General features: G+C 47.4%; 1 protein-coding gene across 1 annotated transcript in view; it reads left to right on the top strand.

The window, feature by feature from the left end:
• The first annotated feature begins 1,870 nt into the window (after nt 1–1,870).
• LOC120933490 (calpain-5-like) overlaps nt 1,871–24,662 on the top strand; it is a 36,142-nt gene continuing 13,350 nt past the window's right edge. The window contains exons 1-9 of the mRNA XM_040346723.1: nt 1,871–2,303; nt 4,243–4,377; nt 4,482–4,693; nt 5,154–5,343; nt 8,061–8,254; nt 10,713–10,790; nt 14,357–14,552; nt 17,007–17,129; nt 20,344–20,540. Coding sequence (XP_040202657.1) covers nt 2,148–2,303; nt 4,243–4,377; nt 4,482–4,693; nt 5,154–5,343; nt 8,061–8,254; nt 10,713–10,790; nt 14,357–14,552; nt 17,007–17,129; nt 20,344–20,540 — 1,481 coding nt within the window. The 5' untranslated portion in view covers nt 1,871–2,147. The remainder of the gene's footprint in view (nt 2,304–4,242; nt 4,378–4,481; nt 4,694–5,153; nt 5,344–8,060; nt 8,255–10,712; nt 10,791–14,356; nt 14,553–17,006; nt 17,130–20,343; nt 20,541–24,662) is intronic.

Raw genomic sequence — 24,662 nt, 5'->3', positions numbered from 1 at the left:
TGGCATCTCTCCAGCTCTCTCCTCCTCTTTGTCTTGGCCTTAATAGTCACCTCTTCCTCTGTCTGGCATCTTCCCTTTCCAACTCTTAGATCCCGGCATCACCTGTCCTCTGCTCTCTTTGTTTCTTGGTACCTTTTCACTTCTTCTGCTCTGCCCTGGTGTCACCATTCTTCTAGCTGTATCCTGGCATTAATAGTTATCTCTTCCTCTCCCTGGCATCTTGACTTTTTCCTCTTTGGGTCCTGGCATCTTCTCCACTCCCTGGCATTCATAGACACATCTTCCTCTATCTGGTATCTTAATTTTTCTCCTCTCGGGTCCTGGCATCACCTCTCCTCTGCTCCCCTCCTGTCTTGGTACCTCCACACTCCTCCTGCTCTGCCCTGGTATCACCATTCTTTTCACTGTGTCTTGGCAAGAATAGTTACCTCTACCTCTGTCTTGCATCTTCACCCTCCTCCTCTTGGGTCCTGGTAGCTTCTCCACTATCCTTCCTCTTTGTCCTGGCACTAATAGTCACCTCTTCCTCTGTCTGGCATCTTCGCTTTCCTTCTCTTGGGTCCTGGCATAACCTCTCCTCTGTTCCCCTTTCTCTCTTGGTACCTCTACACTTCTTCTGCTCTGCCCTGGTGTCACCATTCTTCCAGCTGTATCCTGGCATTGATAGTTATCTCTTGCTCTCCCTGGCATCTTGACTTTTTTTTCCTCTTGGGGTCCTGGCATCTTCCCCACTCTCTGCACTCTTTGCCCTGGCATTCATAGACACATTCTCCTCTTGGGTCCTTGCATTACCTCTCCTCTGTTCCCCTTTTCTTGTTGTACCTCTACACTTCTCCTACTCTGCCCTGGTGTCACCATTCTTCTAGCTGTATCCTGGCACTAATAGTCACCTCTTCCTCTGTCTGGCATCTTCACTTTCCTCCTCTTGGGTCCTGGCATCACCTCTCCTCTGTTCCCCTTTCTCTCTTGGTACCTCTAAACTTCTTCTGCTCTGCCCTGGTGTCACCATTCTTCCAGCTGTATCCTGGCATTAATAGTTATCTCTTCCTCTCCCTGGCATCTTGATTTTTTTTCTCGTTGGGTCCTGGCATCTTCCCCACACTTTGCCCTGGCATTCATAGTCACATTCTCCTCTTGGGTCCTGGCATCACCTCTCCTCTGTTCCCCTTCTCTCTTGGTACCTCTACACTTCTACTACTCTACCCTGGTGTCACTATTCTTCTAGCTGTATCCTGGCATTAATAGTTATCTCTTCCTCTCCCTGGCATCTTGTTTTTTTTCCTCTTTGGGTCCTGGCATCTTCCCCACTCTCTGCCCTCTTTGCCCTGGCATTCATAGACACATTCTCCTCTTGGGTCCTGGCATCACCTCTCCTCTGTTCCCCTTCTCTCTTGGTACCTCTACACTTCTACTACTACTCTACCCTGGTGTCACTATTCTTCTAGCTGTATAGTTATCTCTTTCTCTCCCTGGCATCTTGACTTTCTTCCTTTTTGGGTCCTGGCATTTTCCCCACTCTTCGCACTCTCCGCCCTGGCATTCATAGACACATCTTCCTCTATCTGGTATCTCAATTTTTCTCCTCTTGGGTCCTGGCATCGCCTGTCCTCTGTTCCCCTCCTGTCTTGGTACCTCTACGCTCCTCCTGCTTTGTCCTGGCATCACCTGTCCTCTGCTCCCCTCCTGTCTTGGTACCTCTACACTCCTGCTTTGTCCTGGTATCGCCCGTCTCCTCTAACTTTTTACTAACATCATATCTCTGTGTGTCCTTACGGAATCATTTCTTGTTACCCTCTATAAGTTGCTGTCCCTATTTTATGCTTTGTTGGGTGTTGCTGTCTTTTCATGAAAACAGGCTTGGCTGGTTCTCTTGTGCACCACACCCGATAACACCCCTGTGACTGATACTGAGAAGAAGCTTGAATCTTCCACACTGGATCTGCTATGGATATGCTCTGATTCCTAGGACCAGCTTGGCTTTACAAACTCTGGAATTAATTCATGGCATTAATGGTTGGATGAAGAGGGACAGTGAAGCCCCTGATGATAATAAAAGGAGCTACAGACTGATTGCAACACAACAAGTTGCTTCCACAGAGATTTGTCAGACATTTCTTACAACCCTGAGTCGGTGAGCACACAGCACCATGGTTATTCATTACCAGGACCAGCATTATGACCGGCTTAAAAACCTGTGTTGTCGCCAAAGCTGTGTTTTTGAGGATCCCAACTTTCCAGCAAATGACCAGTCCCTGTATTACAGCCAGAGTCCCCCCAGGGTGGTGGAGTGGAAGCGACCTCAGGTAAACATATACACTTTGTCTACAATCTAACTACTATGCTGGATAGGTTACTGGATTTTTAACCACTTCAGCCCCGGACCATTTGGCTGGCCAAAGACCAGAGCACTTTTTGCGATTTGGCACTGCGTCGCTTTAACTGACAATTGCGCGGTCGTGTGACGTGGCTCCCAAATAAAATTGACGTTCTTTTTTCCCCACAAATAGAGCTTTCTTTTGGTGGTATTTGATCACCTCTTCGGTTTTTATTTTTTGCGCTATAAACGAAAAAAAAAAAAAAAGACAATTTCGAAAAACAAACAATATTTTTTACTTTTTGTTATAATAAATATCAAAAAAAAATGTAAGAGAACTAATTTCTGTCTCAGTTTAGGCCAATATGTATTCTACATATTTTTTTATTAAAAAAAATCCCAATTAGTGTATGTTGATTGGTTTGCGCAAAAGTTAAAACCTCCACAAAATAGGGGATAGAATTATAGCATTTTTATATTTTTTTACTAGTAATGGCGGCGATTTTTATCGCGACTGTGACATTGCGGCGGACATATCAGACACTTTTGACACTATTTTGGGACCATTCACATTTATTCAGCGATCAGTGCTATAAAAATGCTTTGATTGCTGTATAAATGTGACTGGCAGGGAAGGGGTTAACACGAGGGGGCGATCAAGGGGTTAAGTGTGTGTCCTAGGGAGTGATTCTAACTGTAGGGGGAGGGGACTCACAAGGGGAGGAGACCGATCGGTGTTCCTTTGTAATGGGAACACACGGATCGGTCTCTTCTCCCTGCCAGGACGTTTACACACACAGATCCATGTCCCTGCTCTGTGGCGAGCAATCGCGGGTGCCGGGCGGACATCGTGGCTGCCGGGCATGCACATCAGGTCCCCAGTGATGCAGCGAGTGCTCTGCAAGGAATCCCAGGACGTCGCATGAAGGCCGCCTGGAGGGACGAAGGGTTCCTGCGGCCGTCATATGACAATACAGCGGTAGGGAAGTGTATAACTATAGACAAAACTTTTTTTTTTCATTTTGAAAAACGTGTGCAAAACGAGCCGCACAGTGGAGGTAAGTATAACATGTTTGTTATTTTTATTTTTTTATTTACTTTAGTGTCCCTTTAACTGACTGAGGTATGATAAAAAGAGAACCTGCAATAAAATGCATGTGCTTTATACTATCACACCGATTTAACAAAAAGATGTGCAAATATAAGTCCAATGTGCAGCAATAATCGACCATCAGTAAACAATAGTCCAAGCATAAATTAAAATCCTTGATGCTTTACACCGTCACCACTGGTAAAATGAAGGTTAGTGCCTACTTACCGGACCACCATGATCTCTTTTTTTATAGAAAAGTCATGTGGGGCTTTGGTACAGTTTTATCCGTAAAGGTCTGTACTGGTACCTAGAGGGAAAAGCCAAAGAAATGGACTCCACCAAAATGATTGTCAGGAGAAATTGAAGAAAAAAACGGACCATAGTGTGATTACTGCGATTTAATAAAATATTTACATATAAAACACAGGCTAAATGGCCGCTTTCTGTTAAAAGTGCCTGAGCCTTGGCACTGAGGTATGAAGCAAGATAAAAGCCAGATCTGCTGTGGAGTGTTCGCTGCACTAGGTCTCAATAGCGTGGATGTATCGTGTGTTCCACCGCCTCAGAGTGCTGAAACCGGAAGTGGCTGAGCAGATTAACGTGACCAGGAGCGCCTTGGCGTACGTTTCGTCGTGATGACGTCGTCATACCTCAGTGCCAAGGCTCATGCATTTTATTGCAGGCTAAACACTGCATCTTTGTATGTTTTTTTTTTTTTTTTATAATTTTTGCTTTCAAGTTTATATGTATTATAGATTGATTATTATCTAATTCACTATATATAACTACAACTGACTGAGGTAACTGACAAAATAATTTGCTGGCTTTGTTGCAGGATCTGGTGAGAGCACCCAGCCTGTTTTCCGCCAGCGGCATCAGTCCAAATGACCTGCAGCAAGGCAGTCTGGGTAATTGCTGGTTTGTGGCAGCAGCATCTTGTTTAGCCAAAGACCCTTCGATATGGAAGAAGGTAAGTACTTGGTCTGATTGTAATAAAATTCTCCTTTGGCCAATGTCTCGAAGCACAAGGCCACTAAAGAGTGCCTTTAAGTCTACATCTACCTTCTTCTCCAGGTCATACCTTCCCCCAAGGAGCAGGAATGGCCCAGCCCTGGAGGTGCCCCTCACTGCGGGATCTTCAGGTTCCGATTCTGGCGTTTCGGACGTTGGGTAGAAGTCGTGATCGATGACCGATTGCCGACATCTGGCGGAGAGTTAATTTTTTGCAGACCTGGTCGCAAGTCTGATGCATTCTGGTGTTCACTGCTTGAGAAAGCTTATGCCAAGTAAGGTCCTTCCTATCTCAGCCTTGACGTCCTGTTGTGTTTGTCTATCTTTACAAATCGTTTTTCCTTTTTTATTGGTTGTTGCTGTTAAAGGAGAAAATTGGGGTTTATAAGAAAAAAATTAAAATAAACATACTCGCCTCCCTGCTGCAGCATCTGTGTAATGCTGTCCCCGCTGGCTCTAAGCCCAAGAACTGAGTGATCATATGACTGCTGATCGCTCAGTTCCCAGTTTGCTGTCAGTCACCGCTCTCTTCTCTGTCCCTCTAGTGTGGCACAGCTTGCTTCGGCTCTCAGATGCATACTGAGAGCCTGAGTTAGCTGTCAATAAGACAGCTGAGTGGATCCTGACAATACGGTAAGGATCCTTCCAGAGTCTGAAGTAGCTCTGTATATCTCATTAATTTTCAATGGTCAATTCATTAGAAAATTTTGACTAGTCTTCAATGTTCTCTTCCAGACTGATTGGAAGTTATGAAGCTCTGGACGGAGGGAGCACAGCCGAAGCTCTGATTGATTTCACTGGAGGTGTTTCTGAGCCCATGGACATCTTGGAGGAAAAATTCAGATCAGATGAGGCAAAGAAGAAGCTATTTAAGGCTCTGATGAAGGCCCATTCCAGAGCATCACTCATATGCAGCTCTATTAGGGTAAGAAGATCAGATTTCCACATGGTCATCATGGATCTCCACACAGACGAGGTTGATGGAGCCACTGAACACCAAAAGTTTACTAGTGTGGCCCTTTAGATGAAAGCCAATCAAATGTTTGACTTTTGTCAAGCAAGGACCTCCACATGCTGATTAAAATTCTGCCAACCCCTGCTGAACCTGCCAACTTTAAGGCTTGGTTCACACTGCATGCCGATGCGTCTGCCAGCAGGTGTCCTGTGCGTCCTCGTTCACCATTTCAGGTTCGATTTTAGCCCGAATTTTGGGCTGAATTTGGACCTGAAATGGACCAAAAGACGCACAGGGCTCCTGTTCAAATTCGCACCGGAGCCGCTTCTGCGATATGTGAACCGGCTCCATAGGGGTCACAATCTCCTGCTAGTGCGAATTGGATGCGGGGATCCTGTAACGAAACGTCCCACACTCCGCTTCAGTGGTTTTGTCATATACCACTTCCTTCCAGTCTGAATATAGATATCAGATATTCCAACCGCTAACAACAACAAACAAGACGATACTTGCTTGATTGCTGGACTGTTTATTAGAAGCAGAATACAAGTATTTTTATACACTTTTTAACACAAGGGGTTAGATAACGAGGTAGGGCTGGTTCCTGGATACTCTTCCCTCCCCTCTGGCAACAACTTGGTAGACAACTATATAATTAGCATGTTAATTAACACAGCACTTAAGGCAGCCCAGGTGACCAGACAGTCCGTCTCCGGGGGTCAATGTGATCAGCTCTTTCAGTGATCATGTATTGTTCAGAATTAAACAAACTAAGAATAGTCTTTACATATATCCTGGGAGATATTGTGGATAAATATTACTATACCATTTTAAGTAATCCAAGACATATTTTCTCAGTCACCCTGTGCCAGGATGGCACAGGGTGACTTAGACATAAGAGGTGCATGGGGAGCTGAAACAAGGGTTTCCCAACCTTTCCAAGGGATTCTGGGTTCCACGGGCCCTCCCGTCACAGAGTCCCCCTTACCAATTCGTTATAGTGTGAACCCAGCCTCAAACAGCCTATGGGCAGCTTTACTTGGTTCGTTTTGGTAAACCTAAAGAGGTTGTACAATCATATTGTATTGTGTATGGCCAGCTTAGTCCTGGTTCGCACTTGTGCCATGCGGGAACACCTCAAATCCACTGCAGGTTCCCGAATCGCACTGGACTCGCAGGCAGTTCACACTGCCATATCTGAGGTGCTGGGAGTGTCAATACAATGTTAATGACACCCCCATTTCAGCTTGCATATTGCACTGCGTACTGACAGTTCGGACATGAATCGGTTTGCATGGGTGTGAATTGCCGTTTCTTGTGCAGATCAGAAAAAGGGTTCTGTGTGAATTTGGCCTGAATGTAATGCAAATTCAGCCATACAATGTGTATGGCTGAAATCGCATCACACGGACAATGCATGTGATTTTCACTGCAGTGTGGTGCGAATCGCATGCGATCTTGCACTACGCACTGGTGTGAAACCTCCACAACGAAACCTCTCTGTAAACCTAACATTAACCTCTTATATCTATAACACTAACCCTTCCTGTAGGCCCAACACAAACCTTCCCCGTAACCCTAACACTGACCCTAACCCTTCCCGTAACCCTAACACTGACCCTAATCCTTCCTGTAATCCTAATGCTATTCCTGACCCTTCCTGTAATCCTAATGCTAACCCTAGCCCTTCTTGTAATCCTAACACTGACCATTCCTGTAATCCTAACCCTTCCTGTAATCCTAATGCTAACCCTAGCCCTTCCCGTAATCCTAACACTGACCCTAACCCTTCCCGTAATCTTAACACTGACACTAACCCTTCCCGTAATCCTAACACTGACCTTTCCCGTAATCCTAACACTGACCCTTCCCGTAAGGCTGGGTTCACACTACGATTTTCCCGTCCGTCAGCCGCATACGATTTATATGAAAAAACTTATGCGGCTGAAACGGACGTAAACGTATGGAACCGCACATATGTGCGTTTTCCATTGACATTAATGTTAAAAAAAAACGTATGCGTTTGCCATACTGTTTCAAAAACGGGCGCAAAACCGTGGTTGAACACGGTTTTGCGTACGTTTAAAAAACGTTTTGCCAGCAAATCGTACGTACCCGGATGCATCTGAGTGCATACGATTTGCAATGCATTGTCTATGTATGCGTTTTCCCGTACGGGCCCGTACGTTTTCAATACTGAAAACGTATGCGGCTGACGGACGGGAAAATTGTAGTGTGAACCCAGCCTAATCCTAACACTGACCCTTCCCGTAATCCTAACACTGACCCTTCCCGTAATCCTAACACTGACCCTTCCCGTAATCCTAACACTGACCCTTCCCGTAATCCTAACACTGACCCTTCCCGTAATCCTAACACTGACCCTTCCCGTAATCCTAACACTGACCCTTCCCGTAATCCTAACACTGACCCTTCCCGTAATGCTAACCCTAACCCTTCCCATAATCCTAACACTGACCCTTCCCGTAATCCTAACACTGACCCTTCCCATAATCCTAACACTGACCCTTCCCGTAATCCTAACACTGACCCTTCCCGTAACACTGACCCTGACCCTTCCTTTAATCCTAATCTTAATCTATCCTGTAACCCTATTACTGACCTAGCCCTTAACCCCAACACTAAATGGTATATAATAAATGCCAACCCTTGTTTTTCCTCCACAGCCGTCAGCAAATCAGTCTATGGAGGAGGTCCTCTCTAGCGGCCTGGTCACAGGCCATGCCTACAGTGTTACCGCAGTCCGAAGCATCGCCCTTCACTCGGGGCTCTTGTCCCTTTTTCGGACCCACAAACTGCGCCTCGTCCGCCTGCGCAATCCTTGGGGAAGCGGAGAATGGAATGGGGCCTGGAGCGATGGGTAAGGACAGGCAAAATATTGTGAGAGAGAGCATCACCTTTCTATAACAGAAGCTATTAACGAATCCAAAGTCAAACATTATATTGACGTCTTCTGGTCCCCCCTTGCAGCTGCCAATAAATGTTGGCCACAAAACTTCTTATCTCTTTCCTGGATAGGGTCACCCCTAGATTCACTTAAAGGGTCACTAAAGGAAACATTTTTTTGCTGAAATGACTGTTTACAAGGTATAGAGACATAATCGTTAACTGATTCCTTTTAAAATGATTAAAAATAGATAAAAAACAATCATATAATGTACCTGCAGTTTAGTTTCGTTTTTTCTGTTGTTTCCTGGTTCTCTGATGTACAGAGACAAAGAGCCAATAGAGGGCAGTGATGCTTTGTTAAACAAAACTGGATTGGTAATGACACACAGTAATCACACCTCCTTGATTAGTCACCACAGTGAGAAATCTCCCAGTACTGTGGTGATCAGGAAACAGACAACCAGGAAGTGTCCAGAACAGAGAGGAATTACAGCAACATCAGAGCAAAAACGAACAATGAGGACATGAAACCAGGACTGCAGTAAGGTAAAGGAAGCTATTTAGCTAAAACATTTCCTTTAGTGACCCTTTAAGTCTCACTTCCGCGTATGTTTTTTAGCCAAAGCAAACGGGTGAGTTCTACGATGAGGCCAGGCCCGTCGCTACAGGACAGGCAAAGCAAACAATTGCTTGGGGCCCTGAGCTGGCCTGGGGCCCCCAACTTCCCCTTTCCAGGCTGTAGCGTGGCCAAGCTCCTGTCAGTCAGGCCGAGTACCGCACGGTACAGGAGATTCAGTGTCCTGTTCACGGCCGGACTGACAGGAAGTGCACACTGAGTTCTCACTCAGTGTGCAGCAGCAGCAGAGAGCAGCAGCACTCACCGCTGACTCTGAGTCCTCCCTCCGACCTCCAGTCCAGTCAGTGCGGTGGGCGGCGGCGGCATTCTGCCATGCCAGACCAGTGCCTTAGAGCCAGCTGTTCCCTTCCAGAGGATCTCCGCTGCAGCCCAGGGCCGCAAACCTCCGACGCGACCTCCTCCAGGCTCCTCCTTCTCCGAACGGCCCGGCCGACTGCCTGCCTGGACCAGGGAACCAGGGAGAGAAGACCGGCGCTGAAGTTTGTCCCACCAGACCAGACTGACTGAGTGACAGAGAGTCCAGGCAGAGAAAAAGGTGAGCAAAGCAAATGAAAAACAGTAGCGGCAATTGATGGGCACACTGGCAGCATTTGATGGGGCACAGTAGCGACAATTGATGGGCACACTGGCAGCATTTGATGGGGCACAGTAGCGACAATTGATGGGCACACTGGCAGCATTTGATGGGGCACAGTAGCGACAATTGATGGGCACACTAGCAGCATTTGATGGGGCACAGTAGCGACAAATGATGGGCACACTGGCAGCATTTGATGGGGTACAGTAGCGACAATTGATAGGCACACTGGCAGCATTTCATGGGGCACAGTAGCGACAATTGATGGGCACACTGGCAGCATTTCATGGGGCACAGTAGCGACAATTGATGGGCACACTGGCAGCATTTCATGGGGCACAGTAGCGACAATTGATGGGCACACTGGCAGCATTTGATGGGGCACAGTAGCGACAAATGATGGGCACACTGGCAGCATTTGATGGGGTACAGTAGCGATAATTGATGGGCACACTGGCAGCATTTCATGGGGCACAGTAGCGACAATTGATGGGCACACTGGCAGCATCTGATGGGGCACAGTAGCGACAATTGATGGGCACACTGGCAGCATTTGATGGGGCACAGTAGCGACAATTGATGGGCACACTGGCAGCATTTTATGGGGCACAGTAGCGACAATTGATGGACACACTGGCAGCATTTGATGGGGCACAGTAGCGACAATTGATGGGCACACTGGCAGAATTCGATGGGGCACAGTAGCGACAATTGATGGGCACACTGACAGCATTTGATGGGGCACAGTAGCGACAATTGATGGGCACACTGACAGCATTTGATTGGGGCACAGTAGCGACAATTGATGGGCACACTGGCAGCATCTGATGGGGCACAGTAGCGGCAATTGATGGGCACACTGGCAGCATCTGATGGGGTACAGTAGCGACAATTGATGGGCACACTGGGGGGGGCCTCCATGTCCATTTTGCTTGGGGCCCCCTAATTCCTTCAAACGGCCCTGGATGAGGCCCTGATTGACTGATCACACAGAGGTAACCATGCAGAGCCTTTGGCTCACACAGATCTGGTCCTTCAACCCAACTAACCCAAGAAACATGTTTTGACTTTAGGTCCACTTTGCAATCACTTCCATCCCAACTCTGAAATAAGGAGATTTTTTTTCCTTTCTTTAGACTAGAAATTATAGTATTGAAGGAAATAAAAAAGAAATGTATATTAAGAACCATTAGTGACCAATATCTGTTTGTGTAGATCAGAAGAATGGAAGAAAGTGAGCCAAAGGGAGAGAAAGAAAATGGGGGTCACGGTAGATGACGACGGAGAATTTTGGTAAATATTAATAACAAAATATTCTCACCCTATCTATCTGGCCAAACATATTACATTCTGATTGTTAAATCCAAATAAATATCACTGAAACAGGAAAAAAAACATACCCTGCAAGGTAAAGGCATAATGTGCTAGTATGCATTGTATACAAGCACATTATTAAAGACTTACCTTGAAACTGAGCCCTCCAGTGGCATGTTGTCACTTCTGCAGAGTCTTCCATCTTCACCGATCTTCCTTACAAGTTCATGTGCTGCAGCTGCTTGAATTGCTGAGCCGCGATGACATCACTTGTGCCTTGGCTGCGGGACAGGGCTCTGAAGAATGGCCATTCCTTCAGAGCGCATGCGCCAATGATGTCACTGGTTGCTTAAATATCTCCTAAGTGGTGCAATAGGAGATATTGGGCCAGATTCTCGTAGTTTTCCCGCGGCGGTAGCGTAAGCCATTTACACTACGCCGCCCCAACTTACAGGAGCAAGTGCTGTATTCCCCAAACACTTGCTCCGTAGTTTGGGGCGGCGTAGTGTAATTGGCCCGGCGTATCCCCGCGTAATTCCAAGGGGGCGGCTTGTATTTAAATTAAGCGCGCCCCCGTTTCGATCTAACTGCGCATGCGCCGGGCTAAAAATAGCCCAGTGCGCATGCTCCAGTTCTCGGCGGAAAACGTCAATGACGCCGACGTGTGCGTCATTGACGTAAAGTTGTATTCAAGAACGACTTAGGCCCCATACAGACGACCGAACATGTCTGCTGAAACTGGTCCGCGGACCAGTTTCAGCAGACATGTTCGGTCGTCTGTACAGCCGAGCGGACAGGATTCCACCGTACATTTGCCCGCCGGGCCTTTTTTGAGCGGGCAAATATTTCTAAACATGTTTAGAAACATGCCCGCTGGAATCCTGTCCGTCGGACATGTTCGGTCGTCTGTACAGACCTACCGTACATGTCCGAGCGGCCGCCATCCCTCGCATGCGTCGAATGACTTTGACGCATGCGTGGAAGCATTAAACTGCCAGGGCCGCGCACGTCGCCGCGTCATCGTCGCGGCGACGGCACGGCCTCGTCGCCGCGTATCGAGTACGCATGGATTTCTGTATGATGGTGAGTACAGCCATCATACAGAAATCTCCGGGCAGACATGTACGCTGAAAACGGTCCGGCGGACCGTTTTCATCGTACATGTTTGCTCGTCTGTACGAGGCCTTAGTAAAACGACGTACCCGACAGGAAAAGACGACGCGGACCCGACACCATACTTAACATGGCATACATGGGACTGGCGTAAGGTTACCTCTCATATAGCAGGGGTAACCTTACGCTTACGCAAACGACGTTAGCGACGGTTACACAACGCAATTTCGTTCGGGAATCGGCGTATCAGGCTCATTTGCATAAACAAATGAGACCTGAACGTAAACGCCACCTGGCGGCCAGTGTAAGTGACTTACACTAGTCGAATCCTAGCCTAAATCCGGCGTATCTTGTTTTGTGAATACAAAATAACGATACGCCGGTGGGAAATTCGATTTAGGCCCGTGTATCAGTAGATACACCGGCGTAACTTGTTTGAGAATATGGCCCATTACCTTTACCTACAGGTAAGCTTTATTATAAGCATACCTGTAGGTAAAAATAAACTTTGAGAGATTACTACCACTTTAAACAGTCTCTCTCCACTTGGGGACATTGATGCTCCACTAAGGTGGGATCTCTTCAGTCACCTCTTCCATGGGTACAACTCTCCCGGGACACTCCAGAGAACTCTTGGCCTGGCCTAAAGGGCCTTTTTGCAACCCGCCCTAGCTCCCACCTCCATAAGGGTCAGGAAGTCCACAGTCAGCTCTTCTGGGTGCAGGTCTGCCTCTCTCCGGCCTCCAGCTCTGTCTAGACTCTAGAGCCTCCATTTTATGGCTACATCTGCTTGATGGTGGGGTCTCTGGCTCCCATGCCCCAACTGCACTGGGGCTCCTCCCAACATGGCTTATATATGGGCACCGACTCACCCATGACATCAATAAGGGAGGGCTTTATCCAGGGCCACTGATGGGGGGGACCACCAGTCCTCCTGTAGGGGGCCTGGGCTCAAAGGGGGGCCCTCCAGCAGGGGGGATTGGTGCGGTTGGGTGGAGAGGCAGTTGTGTGAAGGATACCGTGTGTGGCTCTCTGCAGCAGCTTAAAGACAGTTCCTCCCCCTCCTCCTACCGGCTTTCAGCTGCTGAAGGAAGAGACACAGACACAGGACATCATTTCTGTAATTGCTCCCCCCCCCACATCGATCAAACCCCTCCCTGTTTAGCCTGCTTCTGACCCCACCCCCCGTGTGCCCCCCTGTCACTGTGACACCCCCCCCCCCCTTCGGTGCTGCAGGCTTCCTTGTCCTTATTTTTAATGTACAAAAATGAAAAAAGGTCTAATTCACACAGATTCTTTGTTATGTTTGTGTCTGCTAATAATTTTAGTGAACATACTGTTTTGATATATTCAGCGAGGGGGGGCCCGTGATTTCTAACAGCAGCCCTGGCTCTAACTAAAGAGGGGCCTAGCACCTGATGACACTGGGGTAGATTCAGAGAGCAATTCCGCCTGCGTATCCATAGTTACGCAGCGTAATTGCTAAGTAGCGCCGGCATATCTACTTTCTGTATTCAGAAAGCTTGATACGCCGACTGTAGCCTAAGATACGACTGGCATAAGTCTCTTATGCCGTCGTATCTTAGGGTGCATTCTGACGCTGGCCGCTAGGTGGCGCACCCGTAGTTGTCAGCGTAGAGTATGCAAATTGCATACTTACGCCGATTCACAAACGTACGTGCGGCCGGCGCTCGTTTGCGTACGTCGTTTTCGCCGTAAGGCTGCTCCTGCTATTAGGAGGCGCAGCCTATGTTAAGTATGGACGTCGTTCCCGCGTCGCGATTTCAAAATTTTACGTCGTTTGCGTAAGTCTTCCGTGAATGCCGCTGGACGCCATTTACGTTCACGTCGATACCAATGACGTCCTTGCGACGTCAATTACCGCAATGCCCGTCGGGAGATTTTAGGGACGGCGCATGCGCAGTACGTTTGGCGGGAGCGCGCCTAATTTAAATGATCCACGCCCCCTACGGGATCATTTGAATTACGCGCGCTTACGCCGTCCCCTTTTACGATACGCAGCCGCAACTTTAAAGGCAAGTGCTTTGTGAATCAAGCACTTGCCTGTAAAACTTGCCGGCCGCGTAACGTAAATGTCATACGTTACGCCGCCGCAGTTTTACGCGCCCCTACCTGAATCTGGCCCACTGCTTTCTGTAATCAGACACTATTCTGAAGCAGAGCTGCCTAGTGGCAGACTAGCTTACTGCACCTTCTTACAAAAGTAGGATAATCATATTTCATTGGTTAAAAATAAATATTAAAAAGGAGTACTGACCATAAATTAATATATAAAACTTATTATTATTATTTATTATTATATAAAACTTACTAGAATATTGCATAGACTGGGTCCTGTAAGTTGGTTGGATTTTTTTTCTTTTATTCCATTGAAGTTGGTTGGAGGTTATATTGTATATTTCCCCCTGTAGGATGAGCTGGGAGGATTTCTGCACACACTTCACTGATCTCACGCTGTGTCGGAGGGTGAACACCCACTTCCTGAGCACACACAAGACGTGGAACGAGGAGTCCGTCTTCTCTGCCTGGAAGCAAAATCCTGATCCTTTGAAGGACCGGAGTGGTGGCTGTCCCAACAACAAGGCCACCTACCTACACAACCCTCAGGTACAGAGCTGTCATCACGAAGGAGCCCCATGTTTCTAAATTGTTTAACCTCTTGCCAGCCAGCCACCATCATTATACTTCAGCAGGTTGGCACTAGGGTGCCCATGTGTCCCGGATTGCCCGGGATTATCCCGTAATTGACCTGTCTGTCCCTGTTCCCAGGCACCTCCATTCCGGGACAATACAGTGTCCCGGAATGAAACTGACACTGGGAACATTCTGAAATTCATGGGTCAGGCATCCTGGCTCTGCCTCAACCTCCACCTGACTGTACTACTCCTAATCACTGGTTGCTATAGCCGCCTAGCGTTTGGCAACCAGTGACGTCAAGGCCCGGGACTCCCTCCCCGCCCACCACCTCCAAGGCTGCTTACCATCGCTCCGGGTTGAGTTCTGGTATCTTCTGTCTGCATTTGTCCCAGTCTGTCAGCCCGCCCATCATTTTTTATTTCTTTTGTATTGTTAGCTCTGTCCAGTTTGAGTCGCGGCATTTTCGGCATCTTATGTCTCCGCCCACCGGCCCACCCACTCCCTATTAGACCTGTAAAATATAGTCTAGGGAAGTGCTAGAGGTGGTGGGTGGGGATAAAAGTCAGCAGAAGATGCAGAAAATGATCCCCAACAGAGCCATGAATACTTAAGCAATGCATGTGGTGGGCTGACAGATGGGGACAGGAGGAGACTGAAGATGCAGAGACAAAACCAAGAACAAGAGGAACTACAGGTACAACTTGGCACTGCTGCGCAAACCACCGTAGGTGTACGTTGGCTACTTTACGAGCTATAGGGGGCGCGCCTCCGGAGCCAATGCTTGCGGTCGTTATGTCCACCGGCGATCCGTGTTCGCTCCTCGGAGAGCCAGGACGGGAATATGTCAGTGTAAACAGACAGATCCTGGTTCTGTCAGGGAAGTACAGAGAGATCTGCTGTTCCTAGTGATCAGAAACGGCAATCTCTCTCTACTCCATGTCAGTCCCCTCCCCCCACAGTTAGAAACACCTCCCTAGGGAACACTTAACCCCTTGATCGCCCCCCTAGTGTAAACCCCTTCCCTGCCAGTAACATTTATACAATGATCAGTGGCTATTTTTAGCTCTGATCGCTGTATAGATGTCAATGGTCCCAAAAAAGTGTCAAAAGTGTCCAATCTGTCCGCCACAATGTCGCATTCCTGCTAAAAATCGACATTACTAGTAAAAAAAATCAAATAAAAATGCCTTAAATTTATCCCCTATTTTGTAGACACTATGGGCCAGATCCACGTAGTGCGGCGCTTTTTTACGTCCGGCGTAGCATATCTCGGATACACTACGGCGCCGTAACTTACAGCGTATTTCCCGTATCCACAAAGAATTTGCGCCGTAAGTTACGGCGGCGTAGTGTAAATGTGTCGGCATAAGGGCGCGCAATTCAAATGGCTAAGTTGTGGCCGTGTTTTATGTTAATACGTCTTGACCCAACGTAAATGAAGTTTTAGCGTAACTGCTTCGTGGATCTGGCCCTATAACTTTTGCGCAAACCAATGAATATACACTTATTGCGATTTTTTTTTTTAACCAAAAATATGTAGAAGAATACATATTGGCCTAAACTGATGAAGACATTTTTGTTTTTTAAAATTTTTGTTTTTGGATATTTATTAAAGGAAAATGTATTGTTTTTCGCTCTTTTTATGTTTAGAGCGCAAAACATAAAAACTGCACAGGTGATCAAAAAACACCAAAAGAAAAAAAGAAAAAAAAAGGAAAAAAGAAAAAGAAAAAAAAGGACATAGATTTTGTTTGTGTAGAACGTTGCATGACCGCGCAATTGTCAGTTAAAGCGACGCAGTGCCGTAAGGCAAAAAAATGGCCGGTCAGGGGGTAAATCCTTCCGGGCCAGAAGTGGTTAAAGCGATACCATCACTCAGGGAAAAGTAACAGGGCCTGTAAACAGATACTTCACCCAGGGCCGCTAATGGGGGGGGGGGGGGGGCACCAGCCCTCCTGTAGGGGGCCCAGCAACACAGGGGCCCAAATAGCAAGAGGAATCGGTGTGACCAGGGCAGAGGGGCAATTACAGAAAGATGCCCTGCGCTGCTCTCTGCAGCAGCTGAAACACATTTTTTCTCCCTCCCTTTCAGCTGCTGCAGGGAGAGACACAGGGCATTGTTCCTTTACATTACATTATATTGTACTTATTTTTTTTAAATGGTAAAATAAAATATTAAAAATTAAACATTTAAAAAAAGATATATATATATATATTTTTAAAAACAAGGTTTGCGCTGCCTACAAATAGTTAAGTGGATTCGGGGGGAGCCCAACTGTTTGCCCAGGGTCCATTCAATATTAAAGACAGCCCTCTGTAGGTTGGACACCATATTTGTCCTCTACTATTTTCTTAAACTAAACTAAATATCATTGGCTGAAGTTAGGGTTTAACCCATTTGACATGTCTTTTGTTTCTCTGCAGTTCTCCTTTGATGTGACCTTAGACCATGACTCTGTCCTCATCTCATTGGAGCAGGAAGATCACAGGACTCAGCGCAGCACCGGGGGAGGGGACAACCTGCCCATTGGGTTCTTTGTCTTCAAGGTATCCTGTCCCTACCCAGCTTCTATATTTGCTAAGGACAACCTTATACAGGGCCGATCCTAGGGTCACAGGCGCCTGGGTGCAGAAATATTTCTGGTGCCCCCACATGGGCGTGGTCATCTTACTAACTCCTCCCCTTTACAAATGTTTCTATGGCTATGATTCAAACACAGAGATGCTCCCCCAAGAAGTCTTCATTAGTGTCCCCCATCAGAGTCCCCTCCCCATCAGAGTCCTTCCCAGCAGGTGTCCCCCCCCAGCAGGTGTCCCCCATCAGAGTCCCTCCCCCCAGCAGGTGTCCCCCATCAGAGCCCTTCCCAGCAGGTGTCCCCCCCCAGCAGGTGTCCCCCATCAGAGTCCCTCCCCCCAGCAGGTATCCCCCATCAGAGCCCTTCCCAGCAGGTGTCCCCCCCCAGCAGGTGTCCCCCATCAGAGTCCCTCCCCCCAGCAGGTGTCCCCCATCAGAGTCCCTCCCCCCAGCAGGTGTCCCCCATCAGAGTCCCCCCCCAGCAGGTGTCCCCCCATCAGAGTCCCCCCCAGCAGGTCCCCCCCATCAGAGTCCCCCCCAGCAGGTATCCCCCAGCAGGTGTCCCCCATCAGAGTCCCCCCCCCAGCAGGTCCCCCCCCATCAGAGCCCCCCCCCCAGCAGGTGTCCCCCATCAGAGTCCCTCCCCCCGGCAGGTGTCCCCCATCAGAGTCCCTCCCCCCGGCAGGTGTCCCCCATCAGAGTCCCCCCCCCCGGCAGGTGGCCCCCATCAGAGTCCCCCCCCCCCCCCGGCAAGTGTCCCCCATCAGAGTCCCCCCGGCAGGTGTCCCCCATCAGAGTCCCCCCCCCCGGCAGGTGTCCCCCATCAGAGTCCCCCCCCCCGGCAGGTGTCCCCCATCAGAGTCCCCCCCCGGCAAGTGTCCCCATCAGAGTCCCCCCCCCCCCGGCAGGTGTCCCCCATCAGAGTCCCCCCCCCCCGGCAGGTGTCCCCCATCAGAGTCCCCCCCCCCCCGGCAGGTGTCCCCCATCAGAGTCCCCCCCCCCCGGCAGGTGTCCCCCATCAGAGTCCCCCCCCCCCGGCAGGTGTCCCCCATCAGAGTCCCCCCCCGGCAAGTGTCCCCATCAGAGTCCCCCCCCCCTGGCAGGTGTCCCCCATCAGAGTCCCCCCCCGGCAGGTGTCCCCCATCAGAGTCCCCCCCCCAGCAGGTATCCCCCCATCAGAGCTCAACTTGTAAAACAACCCATTCAGATTAAAATAGAAATGAAAGGCAAACCATTTGTGTATAGATATAAAAAAAATATTATAAATACCACCCCCCCCCTTTTTTTTTATATATGTGATCACATTCCCTCTGTTCTCAGCTGCATAGGAGCTGGAAAAGGAGAAACAGCAGGACACTGGTCTTCCCAGTGAAAGACTGTGCAGGGGGAAGGGGGTGTCAGGACAAGTCTGATCATTGGAGGAGAGCAGGCTGAGTTCCCAGCACAGCTAGAGAACTCACCACACTGTGCTCTCATGCTTAGTGTGGTCAATTTTAAAGGAGTTGTAAAGGAAAATTTAAAATGTCACCTTAACCACTTAAGGACCAGCCCATGTACATATACGTCCACAATATGGCACGTACAGGCACATGGGCGTATAGGTACGTCCTCGCCTATTAGCGGGTGGGGGGTCCGATCGGGACCCCCCCCGCTACATGCGGAGGTCGGGTCCGCTCGGGGAGCGATCCGGGACCACGGCGCGGCTATTTGTTTATAGCCGCTCCGTCGCGATCGCTCCCCGGAGCTGAAGAACGAGGAGAGCCGTGTGTAAACACGGCTTCCCCGTCCTTCACTATGGCGGCGCATCGATCGCGTCATTCCCTTTATAGGGAAGACACGATCGATGACGTCATTCCTACAGCCACACCCCCAAACAGTTGTAAACACATACTAGGTGCACCCTAACTCCTACAGCGCCCCCTGTGGTTAACTCCCAAACTGCAACTGTCATTTTCACAATAAACAATGCAATTTAAATGCATTTTTTGCTGTGAAAATGACAATGGTCCCAAAAATGTGTCAAAATTGTCCGAAGTGTCCGCCATAATGTCGCAGTCACGAAAAAAATTGCTGATCGCCGCCATTAGTAGTAAAAAAATAAAAAAAAATAAAAATGCAATAAAACTATCCCCTATTTTGTAAACACTATAAATTTTGCGCAAACCAATCGATAAACGCTTATTGCGATTTTTTTTACTAAAAATAGGTAGAAGAATACGTATCGGCCTAAACTGAGGAAAAAAAATGTTTTTATATATGTTTTTGGGGGATATTTATTACAGCAAAAAGTAAAAAATATTGCTTTTTTTTCAAAATTGTCGCTCTATTTTTGTTTATAGCGCAAAAACTAAAAACCGCAGATGTGATCAAATACCACCAAAAGAAAGCTCTATTTGTGGGGAAAAAAGGACGCCAATTTTGTTTGGGAGCCACGTCGCACGACCGCGCAATTGTCTGTTAAAGCGACGCAGTCCCGAACTGTAAAAACCCCTTGGGTCTTTAGGCTGCATATTGGTCCGGGGCTTAAGTGGTTAATGCAATCTATGCATTAAGGTGAAAAGACATCTGCTGCTGACGCCCCCCCCCCCCGAGCCCCCTGTTAAACTTACCTTACCCCTTTGAAAGTCCCGCGCGGTCCCGATATCCTCTTCGCCGCTCAGCCTGGCTGTTGATTGGCTAGAGCGGATGGATTGAGAGCAACGAAGCCATTTTTAACAGTGAGAGACAAAATAACAGCAAAAATATCCAGAAAAACGCATTTCCAAAAAGTTGTAAATTGATTTACATTTTAATGAGTGGAATAAGTATTTTGACCCCTTCACAAAACATGACTCGGTACTTGGTGGCAAAACCCTTGTTGGCAATCAGAGGGCAGATGTTTCTTGTAGTTGGCCACCTTGCCCACATCTCAGGAGGGATTTTGTCTCACTCCTCTTTCCAGATCCTCTCCAAGTCATTAAGGTTTCGAGGCTGACATTTGGTAACTCGAACCTTCAGCTCCCTCCACATATTTTCTATTAGATTAAGGTCTGGAGACTGGCTAGGCCACTCCAGGTACTGTATCATAATATCTTTTTTGTCGTATGTGACATTTTGTATCTCTCGATGGTTCCAAAACCGTTTCTCCCCTCTCATGTTGACCTGTTTTTATCTCTTGTACCCCTCCCTTTTATTTTCTATTTTTAGGTTGAAGTGAACCGCAAATATCGCCTACACTGTACTGCTAGCAAAGCCTCCTCTTCTTCTTATATTAACTCCCGAAGCGTCCTACTCCATACAGAACTACAGAAAGGGCGTTACGTCATCTTACCCACAACTTTCCACTCCAGACAGACCGGCGCCTTCCTTCTCCGAGTTTACACAGACCGGGCCAGCCATCTCCGGTATTAAAAGGGGGGGGGGGGGGGTTTAAACCATTAAAGACATTGGGGGTGCGGCATATACCCTAATTTTTTTTTTAGCTAAGCACCTTAGACTTATGCTGTAGTGTACACCATCTTTGCTGCTCCCTTGTCACTATTGCCATCAAATCCCTGCTGTCAAAATGACAGAAGGAACTTGCTCTGTATCACAGCACTGTTGTTGCTGTGTAAATTACAAAGGCCCAGATTCAGGTACATTTGCGCTTTATTTGCGGAGGCACAGGGCAACGATTTTGCCCTGCGCCCCTGCAAATATTTTGCGCTGCCCTTGATTCACGGAGCAGTAAATTGCGAGGGCGCGCCGGCAAAATTGCCCGGCGTAAGCGCGCGCAATGTAAATGATCCCGCCGGGGGCGGGAATCATTTAAATTAGGCGCGCTCCCGCGCCGAGCGTAGAGCGCATGCTCTGTCGGGAAACTTTACCGACGTGCATTGCGGCAAATGACGTCGCAAGGACGTCATTTGCTTCAAAGTGAACGTGAATGGCGTCCAGCGCCATTCACGATTCACTTACGCAAACGACGTAGATTTTAAATATTGCGACGCGGGAACGTGGGTGTCCTATAGCATTGGCTGCGCCTGCTATTAGGATGTGTAACCTTACGCGAAAACCCGACGTACGCAAACTACGTAATTTGCGTATGCAGGGCTCGCGCAACGTTGTGAATCGGTGTTAGTATGCAATTTGCATACTATACACAGATCACAATGGGAGCGCCCCCTAGCGGCCAACGCAAGAATGCAGCCTAAAATCTGCGTGGCATAAGAGCCTTATGCCACGCAGATTTTAGGCTGCAGTCGGCGTAGCGATGTTCCTGAATCAGGAGCATTCGCTACGCCGTAAGCAATTGCGCTGTGTAACCTATGTTTACACAGGCGCAATTGCTTCTTGAATCTGGCCCAAAGTGTTCTGATCTTTCATTGAGAAATACAATGTAACAATATTATTGTTATATCCTATATGACCTTTATTCTGCATATGATGTCAAATAAAGTGGTTGTAGACCGTTACACTTATCAAGTGAAGGGACTATCCTCAGACCGAAAATTTTGAAGCCCCCCCCTCCCCCTGCCTGATATTTTCTATTTTGTTATAAAACATATCCAAAAATAATCAAATTTCATAAATTTAGGCCAAAATGTATTCTGCTTCAGTAAAAAAAAAAAGCCCAATAAGCGTAAATTAAATAGTTTGTGTGAAAGTTATAGTATCTACAGACTATGGTATATAATCTGTAATTTACGGGGCTATAGATGCTATACAGTAATGGCAGAGATCAGCGACTTATAGTGTGACTATGATAGTGTGGCGGGCTCACTAACTGACAGCGATGTTGCTAGTGACACTAATACAGTGATCAATGATAATACTATACACTGACACTGACTTCACTAGTGACATGTGCGTTCCCGTTCGTAACGAATGGATTTTCGTACGAATTTGTTAGTATTCGTACATTCGGATCAATTCGAACATGCGAAAAGCTGAAAGAACCAAAATACGAAAATTACAGAATTACGAATAAGCAAAATAATGAACAAGCGAAAATACGAACGTATGATTGGACAATCTTACTAAAATACGAAACACCGAAAAAGCAAGAGATCGAAAATGACATCTATAACGAATGATTTGCATTCCGTATTTTAAATCCTTTGTCGTATTTTCATTTGTGTGTTTTGTAAATCCGTTTCTTTGTCTGTTCGTAAATTTGTGTACTCGTATCGTTCTTTTGAATGGGCACTGGGCAGTGTAGTTAGTGAGTGATTACTTAATAGCTTAGCCAATCAGCTTATCTCTTTTGTGCTGAGTCACATTGTACAGTGTAAAGCCTCGTACACACGATCGGACTTCACACAAACTTTTCCGTGGATTTTTGTCGGCCAGACTTTTGAAACCCGAAAAAGTTTGTTCGATAGAGCGTACACTTGGTCGGATTTTTTGGAAAACGCTCATTTTGACGTTTGTTGGCAAAAAGTCAGACCGTGTGTACGGGGCTTAAGAGAAAGTATATCTTAATATGGATTAGCCGCGTGTTGCTATGTATTTACGAAAGTACAAAATTACGAATCCATTAAACAAAAATTATTATCTAACAAAATTACGAATTTCGAATCAACGAAAATAAATTAGACTGAATTACGAATCATTCAGTATAAACGAAAATAAAACTGTTACGAAAATAAGAACGGGTCCGAATAAGAAAACTTGCGTCTAACGAAATACGAACGGGGCCGAATAGGAAAACTTGCGTCTAACGAAATACGAACGGGTCCGAATAGGAAAACTTGCGTCTAACGAAATACGAACGGGTCCGAATAGAAAAAAACTTGCGTCTTACGAAATACGAACGGGTCAGAATAGGAAAACTTGCGTCTTACGAAATACGAACGGGTCCGAATAGGAAAACTTGAGTCTTACGAAATTACGAATCTACGGGACGAAACGGAACAAAAAATACGAAAATTTTGGTTGTGCACATGTCACAGTGATCAATGATAATACTATACACTGACACTGACTTCACTAGTGACACTAATACAGTGATCAATGATAATACTATACACTGACACTGGCTGGGAAGGGGTTAACATCTAGTAGCAATCAAGTGGTTAAAGGGGTTGTAAAGTCAGAATTTTTTTTTTTAGCTTAATACATTCTACGCATTAAGATAAAAAGCCTTCTGTGTGCAGCAGCTCCCCTAATACTTACCTGAGCCCCATCTCTATCCAGCAATGTCCACGAGTCCCTCAGCTGTCCGGGACTCTACCCCTGATTGGCTGAGACACACCAGCGGCGCCATTGGCTCCCGCTGCTGTCAATCAAAGTCAGTTAGCCAATCAGGTGAGAGAGGGGGTGGGGCCGGACCTTAGCTCTGTGTCTGAATGGACACCCAGAGCTGCAGCTTGGCTCGGGTGTCCCCATAGCAAGCTGCTTGCTTTGGGGGCACTCGACAGGAGGGAGGAGCTAGGAGCAGCGAAGAGGCACCCAAAAAGAGGAGGATCCGTGCTGCCTTGTTCAAACCCACTGCACAGGGCAGGTAAATATAACATGTTTGTTAATTAATAAAAAAAAAAAATGAGACTTTACAATGACTTTAATTGTGTGCATAACAATATGTAATGGGCTAGATTCAGAGAGAATTTACGCCGGCGTATCTATAGATACGCCGCGTAAATTCAAATCTGCGTCGGCGTATCTTCTTTCTGTATTCAGAAAGCAAGATACACCGACATTAGCCTAAGATACGACTGGCATAAGTCTCTTACGCCGTCGTATCTTAGGGTGCATTCTCACGCTGGCCGCTAGGTGGCGCTCCCGTCATTTTCGGCGTAGAGTATGCAAATTACCTAGTTACGCCGATTCACAAACGTACGTGTGCCCGGCGGTAGTTTTTTACGTCGTTTGCGTAAGGCTTTTTCAGCGTAACGTTGCTCCTGCTATTAGGTGGCGCAGCCAATGTTAAGTATGGACGTCGTTCCCGCTTCGATATTTTTATTTTTTGCGTCGTTTGCGCAAGCCGTTCGCGAATATGGCTGGACGTAATTTACGTTCACGTCGAAACCAATATGTCGTTGCGGCGTACTTGAGAGCAATGCACACTGGGATATGTACACGGACGGCGCATGCGCCGTTCGTAAAACACTTCAATCACGTCAGGTCATCACACATTAGCATAAAACACGCCCCCCTTCCACATTTGAATTACGCGTGCTTACGCCGGACCCATTTACGCTACACTGCCGCAACTTACGGAGCAAGTGCTTTGTGAATACTGCACTTGCTCCTGTAAGTTGCGTCGGCGTAGCGTTAATACAATACGCTGCGCCGCCGTAACTAGGCGCGCAGGTACCTGAATCTGCCCCAATGTGTGCTGCTTTTTCTCCCTGCTTTTCAGGGAGAATAAACAGAAAGATCACTGTTCTCTGTACAGGGTTCTGTGTTATCAACAGGGGGCATGAGCTTGCATGCCCCAAACCCAGAAAAAGGCCATTGTGTAAATGTAGGTGATTGTGCCCGTACCTGCCGCCCATTCTGGATGTTGTCGGCATCCATGAACTCGGCCTCATTTGCGTACCTGT

This window comes from Rana temporaria, chromosome 3, assembly GCF_905171775.1.
Source record: "Rana temporaria chromosome 3, aRanTem1.1, whole genome shotgun sequence".
Classification (NCBI taxonomy): Eukaryota; Metazoa; Chordata; class Amphibia; order Anura; family Ranidae; genus Rana; species Rana temporaria.
Note: the sequence above shows the minus strand (reverse complement) of the source record. Positions and strands in the feature narration are given on the sequence as shown.